The 11954-nt window shown below is 37.7% G+C and overlaps 2 protein-coding genes across 7 annotated transcripts; one reads left to right on the forward strand and one right to left on the reverse strand.

Annotated features, from left to right (window-relative positions):
• Positions 1 to 288: 288 nt before the first annotated feature.
• Positions 289 to 5879, forward strand: LOC104091309 (uncharacterized). The gene is made up of 5 exons (XM_009596622.4): positions 289 to 762; positions 1696 to 2903; positions 3799 to 3945; positions 4814 to 4930; positions 5020 to 5879. The coding sequence occupies exons 1-5, from the start codon at positions 468 to 470 to the stop codon at positions 5653 to 5655; spliced, it is 2403 nt and encodes an 800-aa protein (XP_009594917.1). The 5' UTR covers positions 289 to 467; the 3' UTR covers positions 5656 to 5879.
• A 1515-nt stretch (positions 5880 to 7394) lies between these two features.
• LOC104091308 (probable glycosyltransferase At5g03795) lies at positions 7395 to 11516 on the reverse strand. Of its 6 annotated transcripts, none has more exons than XM_070182724.1 (6): positions 11342 to 11516; positions 9940 to 10549; positions 9711 to 9841; positions 9105 to 9453; positions 8171 to 9014; positions 7395 to 8086 (listed from the first exon to the last, which is right to left on the reverse strand). In XM_070182724.1, exons 2-5 carry the CDS (start codon positions 10351 to 10353, stop codon positions 8325 to 8327), a joined length of 1584 nt encoding a protein of 527 aa, XP_070038825.1. In that variant the 5' UTR covers positions 10354 to 10549; positions 11342 to 11516; the 3' UTR covers positions 7395 to 8086; positions 8171 to 8324. The 6 variants fall into 6 exon arrangements, with proteins under 6 accessions (XP_070038825.1, XP_033510728.1, XP_033510727.1 ...); XM_033654837.2 differs by having other exon boundaries at positions 10719 to 11516; XM_033654836.2 differs by having other exon boundaries at positions 10685 to 11516.
• Between the last annotated feature and the right edge of the window lie 438 nt (positions 11517 to 11954).

An 11954-nucleotide genomic window follows, 5' to 3' on the forward strand; every position in this document is an offset into this window, starting at 1 on the left:
TGATTTTCAAATTAGATACTGTTTTTATCAAAATTACTTTTGAGAAGTACATTTTTTAAAATAAGTTTGATTTAAAAAAAATATAAATCTTACCCAAAACGCGTCGTAAATTTGAGAGTTAAAATTTCTTATCCCATCGACAAAGAAATAGTCATAGGCTCATAGCTCATAGCTCATAGTACTCTAGTTCCAAACACAGCAGGCCCCTTTTTAGCATTCAAAAATCTGTTTTTTCAAACTCATAGTAGGACCCAAAAAAAGGAAATCGCAGAGAAGCAGGACCGAAACGCCACGTAGTAAAACCCACGGGTTTCCAGAATACCCAAATTCGTCCGTCTTCTCTTCCCCATATAAAGGCGCCATTTGCATACGCATTCCCCCATTTAAAAACCCCTAAACCCTCACTCACGCACATCGCATTTTGCATTTCAAGTTCTCTCTTCTCTATCTGTGTGTGTCATGCGAAAATGATGTCTCGTGTATATGCAACGGACACTCAGTCGAAATCCTCCGATATCGCCGCCACCGTACTCGCCGCCTCGTCTCCGCTTCAGATCCTCGCCGCGTGCGACGCCGTTGAGTCGTTCTTACACAAGCATACACCTGACCAGTCCCGATGGTTCTTCTACATCACTTTCCCAACCCTAATTTGTAAACTCTTCGGCTTCGACGACTCAGCTTCTGCTCCGGCTGCCGTCAAGTCTCTCTCTCCTTCCGGCTGGATCGATATTGCCGCTTTATCCAACGATTCTCAGCTCGCAGGTTTGCTTCTCAAGCTCCACGCCTTTCCATTTCCGAGCTAATGACTTTGTCTTTTCTTCCATTTTCTCGGATTAGTCGTTCCGAAAAGGAACAATTTCTTATAATTGTCTCTATTTTATCATCACAATGTTATGCTTTGCAAGTAAAATATTCAGCTACAACTAGTTTTTTTTATAATGCTTTTATAATTGTTCTGTTTTTATCATTAAATGTTACGGTTTGCAGGTAGAATTTTCAGCTAATTATTTTGTCTTCACTTCCATTTTTTTTGCTAGTGTGGAAAATGTACTCGTTTTTAAATGCTATTTTGTGAACATCATCAGCTTCCATAAATTTCTCGCAATTTCTGTGCTTTTTGGATTTTTTTATTCTTAATATTGTTATCATTACAATGTTGTGGTTTACAGGCAGAATTTCTGCTATTTAATTTGTTCTCTCTGCCATTTTTTCGGTCACTAACTAAATTACTCATTTTGTGAAGTGAATCCTCTTCATATTCTAGAATTTTCTAACAATTTCCTTTCGAGTTTCAGAATTTTAGGTTTTATAGTAACAGTAGTTATGGGTTATAGGTAGAATTTTCATCTAATTAATTTCTTTTCTCTTGTCATATGGTGATTACCTAAATTACTCATCATGAAAGTTAATTTATAAACCTCCTGAATTCTGGAGTTTTCTTACAATTTCTTTATGCTTTATAATATTCTTAATCGTTTTATTTTTATCATCCCAAATGTTCTGGTTTCATGGTAGAGTCTTCATCTAACTAATTTTGATTGATCTGCCATTTTTGGCTGGCTATAGTAAATTACACATTTCCAAAGTGAATTTATAATCCTCCTCTGATTCCAGAAGCTTCTTACTGTTTCTTTATGTTTTGCAATGTTTTTAATTATTTTTTAGTTTTTTGGTAACAAATGTTGTTGGTTACAGGTAGAATTTTCAGCTTATTGTCGCCCAATGGCGTGTTGCTATCTTCTATTGCGGCTGCAGATGGGTCGTCTCTAGTTAAATATGTATTTCCTGTTGAAAGGTTACCCGAATGGGTTCGTTATATGCTTCAAAATGATAGAGATTCACGGGTTTTGTCTGACTTATGCCCCTTGTTCAAAAATAGGTTGAAGGAGGACTCAGTTAAGGGTTCTTCATTTCAGGTTCAGTTGAATGTGTTTGAATATTACATGTTCTGGTTTACCTATTACCCTGTTTGTCGAGGTAATAGTGAGGGTCCTCAAACTGTAAGAGTTAAGAGAAGCAGAAGGTTTAGAATGGAGAATTGGGCTTATTCAATTCCAGGTTTGTCAAGCACCAAACGTGGGACGGAGCAGAAGAATGAGGGTAATTTGTATATGCGCCTTTTGTATGCATATCTCCATGCATATGTGCCTGTAGGTGATGTGAAGGCACATCAACCATATAGGAGCTCACTGCTTCATTACTCTTTTGCTTATGACACTCCAGTTGTTGAAAAAGCAGAGTTCTTGGTTAATACACTAATACAATTTTGGTTAGTTGATAATGATTTCTCACCGTTGCCTGTGAATTTGTGCAAATCCTTTGGTGTGTCGTTCCCTTTTCGGACAGTATTGGGCGAGACTCCTCCTACTTCAGGATTAGGCGAAGTAGTAAATGTGTTTGTTAAGTATCTTAATCTGAGTTCAGTTGCACCAACTGATGGAACTGACCAGTTTGACTATACTGAAAGTCCTAGGTGGAAAGTCGGGGGGACATTTAACGCTGTTCAATCTAGAAATGTTGTTACCATTGTGGATTCTGGTAACTCTTGGAACTCGTGGATTCAGAGGCCATTATACAGATTTATATTGAGGACATTCCTGTATTGTCCAGTGGAAAGTTCTATTAAAAATGCATCACAGGTGTTCACCTTGTGGGTTAGTTACCTGGAGCCCTGGACCATTTGTATGGAAGAATTTGCAGAACTTGATGCAAATTTGGGGAAGTCTAATGCAAGTACACTGAAGGAGGTTACCCAGTCAACTCCACATGCCTATACCTCTTCTTGGCAAGTTTTTGTATTAGCTAACTACTTATACTACAGCTCTTTGGTCATGCATTTTATTGGTTTTGCCCACAAGTTTCTTCATACAGATCCAGAAGTGATAGTCAACATGATTTCAAAGGTCTGTTCCATTTTCACATCTTTCCTTTGGTGGTTACTATTGCACGAAAGCTTCCAGTGCATGTTATTTGGGTGTTTGTTGCTATAATGAGTGACTGAATGCATGACATGTGTACGGTCTTAGTTTGGCATGTTTGGTCATCAATTTCTCTGATAGGGCTTCTTTAACTTTCAACTAGCTAAATGAAAACTGTTCCAGATAACACGAGTCTGGTGTTTCAGTTTCAACAGAAACTGTCGATTGTTATTTTGGAAATTAATGGAGATACCACTTTAACCTTTTTTGGGGGGGTTAATTTGAAGTGATTTTGCCCAACTCCTTGATCCTAGAGGGTCTGGGATCCACAACTGCATATCCAGCTCCATATTTTAAACCTGAAATATAAACATTCCCTGCACTAAGATAGATAATTAATTGGAGAACAAATGAAACATACAGATCGGCCTAGATGCCTGCCATATGTGATGAAACAAATGCTATGCAATGAGTCATTTGAAGAGTTTGGTGTAACAAATCGCATGATGTTAGATGACAGAGGAAAGTTGTCTTAGTTGCCTTGCTAGAACAATAAATCATGATACACTTGGACGTTGGTGAACTGTAAGATCTAATGACATAGGAGCCTTGAGTTGTGGGATCTTGACTTTGCTAATGTTATGAAAAAATTGTCAACAGACTAGAATTCGCCAGGAGCTGGTGATCAAATTATTTTGAGCCAAGTCCTGTAATCATATGCTTCTCAGAGCATGTGTTGTTGCTTTCCAGTGGTCTGTTAAACTCTGCGTTTGTTGCTTGTCTTTATCCTGATTGACAATCAGATTAGTTAGGTACTCCACATGCTTTTATTTTACTCTCGTTCTTCTCATCCCTTCTTAAACTATGCTTTTTTATGCAGGTGATAAGAATATTAACTTCATCCACAGAACTAGTGGACCTCATAAAAAATGTGGACACTGTATTTCATTCGAAACCAACTGGATCATCTAAATCAGTGCTTAATGCTTTGCATAGACATGTTCCTGCTATTCGTGAGCAATTACAGGTGCTGTAACTTCTCTTCTTACCAGTTGCTTAATTCATTGATAGCAGCTGGCGCACTTTATGTTGATCTTTTCTCTTAGAGTTATTACCCGAAATGTACCCTCATTTGACCGGTAGAAGCATCTTGTCAGCAAGTATCACAAGTAATTGGAGAAATGATGATCCTTGCATTATCTTATCTCCATTGTTCACTGAGCGGGGGGTCTATCGGAAACATCCTCTCTACCTTTATAAGGTAGGGGTAAGGTCTGCGTACACACTACCCTCCCCAGACCCCGTTTATGGGATTACACTGGGTCTATTGTTGTTGTTGTTGTTGTTGATGATGATGATCCCTGCATTGTAATAGTACAATATGATACCTGTAGATGGTGTGTAGTTCCCTTAAAGTAATGAATGGAAAATAGGAAAAAGATATGCATTACTTTATATTATTTCATTTATATTTTCCGATCTTCACTTGCAAAATTCCAACCTACCTGTCTGGGCCATTTGGAGAAATGAGTTGGCACTGATTTTTGTAGGGCCTGAATCTTGGTTTCTTTTCATGAAGAAAGTGATTTATGTGTACTGCGTTTACCATTATGAAACCTATTATCGTCTTCCTAAAATCGGTCATGCGCTGGGAATTATACGAGAAACTGTCTCTGATTGCAAGTGTTCTAGGACGATGATTAAGGGTTTGTAATATAAATGTGCAAGTTTGTCTAATGAGATTCTTCATGCCCAAGCCCCAAGGCCCATCAGATTTTCCATAAAGTATTGTCTTTCTTGTGTGACCTTTCTAGTAAGGCTAAATTCTATGCTTATCCATGTGAGCTCCAATATCACTTCTTTACAATTCTTATGTTCTTTTCCTGTTGTGTCAGGACTGGGAGGACGGCCTATCTGAGACTGATGCTGATGGTTCTTTTTTGCATGAGAACTGGAACAAAGATTTACGACTTTTCAGTGATGGTGAAGATGGTGGACAAAAGTTGCTTCAGGTGATCAATATTTAGCACTCTAGATATCCGTTCCGTGTAGGTTGTGCTTGTGTATATATGTTACTAACTCAGTCCAACCTGTTTGTCAGCTCTTTGTATTGCGAGCAGAATCTGAACTGCAATCAATTGGTGGGGAAAATCTTACACAAAACCTCCAGTGTTTGGACAGACTAAAATCTGAGCTTGGCCAGTTATTTGGTGGCCCTATCTTGAAGCCCCTGAATACGCCAGAAATTGTACAGTGTGACCACTCACGGGATGAAATCTTTACACCCAGAAGTTTTGGCAACAGAACAATGGCCGATATTAAATACAAGGGTGATTGGATGAAGCGGCCCATCTCAGATGATGAAATCGCGTGGCTGGCAAGGGTGCTTGTAAAGCTATCAGGCTGGTTGAACGAGAGTCTTGGGTTGATCCAGGTCGATAGCAGCCAAGAGGCTCCTTCTTGGCCATATGTTGACTTGTCCAATGATGCAAGGAGTGTATGTGGACTGACGGAGATGATTAAAGTTGTGTTGTGCTCTTTCATTTCCTGGCTTCTCGTGTTACGCGTGTCTGGGGTGAGGTTCATGAGAAAGCATGGCTTCAGGGTGAATCTCAGGGTCTTCGCATCAAAGAAGGTAGTAGTGATGTTGCTTATCGTTGGTGCTTTCAGTCTACTCAAGAGAGCTTTTGCAGCGTCGGGCAATGTGTACATGGTAAATCAAGCAACACTACAGTAAGAAGATTACGAAGATAGGTATAGGAGTGAACGAAAAAAGAATAGAAATACTCGAGCAAAAAGAAAGGAAATTAAAAATCTGCTGTCTTCCAAAGTTTTGTTTTGTTTTGTTTTGTTTTGTTTGTAAATGAGCTTATCTTGTGCAGCATGGAGAATTGATGTAACAACCTTTGTGCAAGCCTTGAGTCCTTCGACTCAGTTATATAGTTCTTGCTCCTAGCTGAAGCTATAAGCTTTGATGTGCCTTATCGAGTACTGTGCACCCAGTCATCAGAGAAGTCTTTGCGTAGGAATTACAAAAGCCTTTGCGTTTTTTGAAGCGATTATTACTGCTCTTTTTGTTTTCGTTTTTTCTTCAGATCGTTTTGTTAGATTCTTAAGGAGCTTGGTACTCATCAGAGAAGTTCATTTAGGGTCGTTTGGTACCCGGGATAAGGTAGGATAAGGTGTGAGATTAAATTTATACCATATTTGGTTGACGGTATAAATTTATTCCGCAGGATATCCCAGGATATGGGATAAATTAATCAAGTGATTATAATCCCAAGATTAGAACCCCGGAATAATTTAATCTGCGTATCAAATGACCCCTAAGGAGCTTTGGGAAACTCACCTCTTCACATGCCTCATCATACTTGCCCCTTTCTTGGTACGACGAATTTTTGGTAAACTCACAGGTAAACATTCGCTTTCAAGTTAACCATTTTCCACTATCAGGTTAATTAATAACCTGTCACAGATAACTACTTCTTACTGTTAAATTTTTTACCCCGGCGATGTATATAATTTAAGTATAGTTTTATATAGCGTGTACATAAGCACATTAAACTGGTCATTTGGTGCAAAAGGCAAATTCTTTGTTTTTGGTTTGTTTTTCAAACTATCTTAGTCAAGCAGTTGCCTGATTATATTAAGATACTGGATATTTAGACTCTTAACAATGGACATTTTTGTCATTTGAGAGTTTTATATGAGACGTATTAATCCTAATAACTTGAGCGATAACGTTCTCTTTGATAAAGGAAGTTGTCGTGAAACTCTGGCATCTCTTTTCTTTAGACAGTGAGTAGAATGCTTACCAACATTTATCTTTGTTTTAGTTCTCAGTGGCTTAAGCAGGAAATTTTGTTCGCCGCTGCGTCACAATTTGAAAAGGTATTTTTACCCCATATATTATTTTATATTATCTAACATATAAATTTAGTAGAAAAAAATTGACGAAGCCGTGTCACGTTTGTATCTATGTGAGCTAGTGTTTTCAATGTCAGATCTCGGACGTACTTATGGCATCATATCTAAAGTGTTAATTATAAAACTCTCCCTGCATTTCCACAACGAAGAGGGGTCGTCATTGGTATGAAATATGAAGCAGCGAAGGATAATCATCTAGTAAATGTTGCATTAGAGGCGGATCTAAGATTTAAATTTTATGGGTTTAATCTTTGAAGTTCTTATAATTGAACCCATTATATTTGTTAAGTTATGAGTTCATATCTACTATTTGTTGCATTTTTCGTGATTTATCACATATAAATTTGTAATATGCGCTGAAAGTTTTGGGTTTAAATAAACACAATGACAATGAGCTGCATTCGCCCCAGAGTGGCATCTAAGTAGTTGAAACGGATATTAGTGCAGTTTAACTTGCAATAGCAAGTCATTTTACCAGTGATTTTAGTAGTTGTAATACATTACACCGTCAGTGTATAAAACTTAAACTCGACTAATATAGGGCAGAAATGTAGAAATCACTATTTGTTCTTGTGATTACTGAAAAAATATACACTGGTACATATATTCACAGCAGAAAAGTAGATGGGAATTTCTCTCCCTGGTATACTTGAATATTCTACATTGTATTCAATACAATTACCAACTAGATGAATATTCTCCAGTCTTACTGTGTCGGACATTAGAGCATTATTCAAAAATGTAAATTCCTTTTCTATATATACTACTATAACTTTAGAATTCTATGAGAATGAACTCCCTGCTCATTTCTAAGAGTATCTTCTGGAAAATAAAATCAAGGATCATCTACGGATAACCTGGTTTATACCGAAGAAAATTCAACTTCAGCGGAAACCTTATGAAAATAGGGAACAACAACAATAAATCCAGTGAAATTCCACAAGTGGGGTCTGAGGAGGGTAGAGTGTACGCAGAGCTTACTCCTGACGTATGAGGATAGAGAGGTTATTTCCGGTAGACCCTCGGCTCAGGAACTGTGAAAATAGGGAAAATGTGTGAAAATGCTGATGACATGAGACAAAGTCTTAACTGCGATATCTTTCCTCCTCCGGCTGTAATGTGCATGTGCAACTTGGGACCTGTAATCCTTGCACCACTATTGAGTACTACCTGAATCGCAGCAGAGTCTGCAGTTGGAAAAAGAGATACGAACGGACAGGAATAACCAATCGGTGAAACCTCTGCCATCAGAAAGAAATTGGTCTTATCAATAAAGCTATGTTCATTTGTGTTCTTTCAAGTGAAGTGGAAAAAGCTTTCAATACCTCATATCATTTCAAGAGTGTACAAGTGAAGAGAATTAGTCACCAGCAATTCTTGAAATATCGGCCTATAAATGTCAAAAAGAGCCCTTATGGTTCATGTTGATGTTCAATCGAGCAGACGGGCAAGTTGAGAGCAGTCTGAACTCGAGAGGGATTATGATATCTGTGATACTTGAAGCTGGTTGAGCCTGCTAGTCCAAATGGAATGCAAAATCATGTGGAACAGATCATATCTAGTAGGTATTGAGTTCCAATGGAAATGCTTCTGCAGCCTTTTGACATTATTTTGCATGACCAAATACTGTCTTAGAGGTATACTTAACAAAATCTCCTTCAGTTTAGGAATATCTTTCTCAGCAACAACCACAGAAAAAGCACTCCAATCGAGCACTTCGTCAAATGGGAGGGCTAGATTATCAGCAATGATCACTGGCACACACTCGTAGTATATTGCCTCGACGATCCTTGGGCTGTTCACTTCAAAGCCCATTGGACAAAGGCAGTACTTGCTTGATTTCATGTGTTCAGGATAAGACATAATTCTTGAGACTCTATTGGGTAGAGGCCCGTAAATCCTCATGTCTTCATCTCTGTCGCTCCAGTACTGGAGAAGTTTGGGACGGACTGGACCGTGCATATTTCCAGCAAAGAAGGCAAGAATTGGGCGTTGTGACACTCTTTTTCCACCAAGATTTCTAAGTGGCTTCTGAACGTTCCTAATGGCGGTCTCTGGGAGGGAAACATCTTTCCCAGCTTTAAATATTCCTTCAGATATATCTGCATTGCAGAGAGCTTTAATAGTGTTTCTAATTAGCTCCTCATGTTCTTTTAAAATGTAAGGCCCCTGTAACAATTGGTAATGCACATCGTTGTAAGAAATTAAAGGATACTATACTGCCAAGATTATATTTTTAATTAAGAATTTGATGCATACCCAATCATGGCAAGCAACTAGAAAATGATCTGTTCCATGTGTGCGATTCCAGAACGGGTACTTTGCAGCTAGCATATTAACATAGTCGCGCAGGAATACTGACAGCGGCTTAAGATTGTGTGAGTTAGGTATGTAAAGTGCCAGCTGCAACTGACGTGCACTATATGGCAGATAGAATAGGTGAGCCTTTTCTGGGTCCCTGGTGACAAAGTAGCGGCTTTCCTCCATCAACTTCATGAACCATCCTTCAGATGAATAAATTCCCATAAGATGAGGTTCGTGGAAAATAGGTCTCTCTCCTTCTTTGTAAATGTAAACTTTGAGTAAAAGTTCCATCAACTCGTAACTCCTGCAATGTCAATCCAAAATTGTGCTTAAACAAAAAGAACCATTATGAAAGAGATGCCAAAGGTATGTACAATACTATAAAGCTTTTATTAGGCTATACTTGCTGAGGGAAGAAAACAATTGTGATTTGTTTGCACCACAAATAGGCAAAGAGATGAGTGGTTAAAGGTAACTCTACCCTAACAAAATCAGACACACAACCATTGAGTAACATCATATCAGATAAAGAGCTATGTAAGGAACTATAACCCATCATACCTCTTAAAGATGGAAATATTCTTAAACAGCGGAGCATATAAGTCTGTATCATTGGTGACCAGAGGAGCTTTCTCAATCTCGCTTTTAGCATATGCAAGTGCCTCATTTGGTGTCAAAGAAGCTATAAATCTCTGGAGATGACTACATTAGATTTAAAAACAAGATAACAAGAAGGAAGAATGACTTTACTAATCGCTCCTGAGGAATATAAGCACATTATCAGACTTACCTGCAAGTGATCGGGCACAACAGGTGGAGGTGGATAAATAATCTTTTCTACTACGCGTGCATGCTTCCTGTGTCTCCTACGCCTAAGAAGTCTTTCTCGTCTTTCCAGAACTCGCTTTGATCGGTTTGTTGTGGCTGTAGATTGGAGTGAAACAACTGTGGGCAAATGCCTACTCATTTTCAACTGGTTATCTGATGTCACCGAAAGTTCCCTCGAATTTTTTCCACGATTGAAGTGTTGGTAAGATGAAACATCCAAGGGTGGAGATACAACCCATTCAGTGAAAGGATTAGGGAGTGTGGAAATTTGAAAAATGACCCTGAACACTGTTAAAATAGTGCCTATAACAAACAGTTTCCTCCAGTTAACTCTGAACAACAGAACAACAATTATTGGCCGGAGGAATTTCCTCATCTCATTTAGCAAACTAACTCTCCTGCCTATACTACAAATATCCAACCATGTACTAACTCTCCTGCCTATACTACAAATATCCAACCATGTTAATGAAATGATATGTACATTGAAGTAAATCTGATTTCAATCCAATTGGCAACCTAAAACAGCCATCCCATGCATCCAACAAGTTCCTCAGCGCAAAGTAGGAGATCTGTCAAAAGAATAGGATGAAAGAAATCAATAAGTTCATTCAAACATGCAAGGATATGAATCCACCGGAAAATGCCTTAACTATGGCACATGAAAATCAAAAACTTATTTAACCATTCTAGGTAAGGAAATTAACTATTCTTTGAAGAGTAAAAGGAAATTTCTGTCACCGAGAATTTTACTCTTCTAAGTCTTGGTAGTATGATGTATTGGATTGAGGCGTAGTAGCTGTTGACCGTAATAGGATAGAAAATCTTGGAATCATTACAGAAAATAGCCACAACTATGACAACAACAATTAGTACGACATGAGTAAAAACAGAAGAGAGATCATTTGATGGAATAAGACGACACCAACAGGATAAGTAAATATAGGTCTAAACTCGGTGTTTATGCCAAATTTAGCAGTTATAGATAAATGTGGAATATATATCACTTAACCATGATTAAGTGCAAAATGTGTGTATAAAAGACATATTGCATTCATTCGTTTTGTGTAAACACATTAGTTGCTGGAAGTAAACAACTCTAATCTTTTCACGATCTAATGTTAACAGCAACCTTAGAGATTCCTTTTTCTGATACATAATAAAGCGATCTTTAGTCCTAATAACTTTCAATATAACAGATTATCACAAGCTAACGATATGCATAATTATCCCCAAAGTAAAGAAGTAAAAATGTGGCCAAATAAGTATGAATTCAGAAAATGAATTACTTGCACATTATAATCAAACAAAATGCATGCATAAAAAATGGAGTATGACTTATTTCATTACAAAGGCAACTAAACTTTAGAGATGTCAAATTGTGTAATTGTTACCTTTATTATAGGAAGATAAACGGACGGCAGCCATACGACGCCGAAGAGTCGCCGGAGAAATTGTAACAAAAAAAGGGAATAGAAATTGGAGAGGGAATGGAAATTTGGAAGAGAAAGTTAATCTGAGAAGGGAAAGAGCGAAATTGGCGGTAACTGTTTGTTTCCATATTTGTATTGGCCGTTGTCAGTTGTCAATTCCTTTCAACTGCGCCTCTCTTTTTAATTTTTCCGTAGATAAAGGATCAGAGGAGATAATTAAAAAGTAAAAACTTGTATTGCAAATTTGCAATTTGCAAGAATATGTATGGTTTTAATAAATACTTAAAAATTATTCGCAATATCAATATAAACTTATTTCCAATTGCACATATATATAAGTCATACGTAAAACATATAAGGTGGTTATATTAATAATTTTCAACATTGAGGGATTACTGACGGTGGCGGAGGCAAGATCTTCGCTAAGGGGTTCAAAAAGAAAAAAGTTAAAAAAAATTATAACTACTGGGAATTTAACCTATGACCTTACAAAAGTTTTGAACCCTTTGACCACTAAGCTACACTTTTGGATTGTGTCAAGGGG

The sequence above is a fragment of the Nicotiana tomentosiformis genome, chromosome 8, assembly GCF_000390325.3.
Source record: "Nicotiana tomentosiformis chromosome 8, ASM39032v3, whole genome shotgun sequence".
NCBI classification, from domain to species: Eukaryota; Viridiplantae; Streptophyta; class Magnoliopsida; order Solanales; family Solanaceae; genus Nicotiana; species Nicotiana tomentosiformis.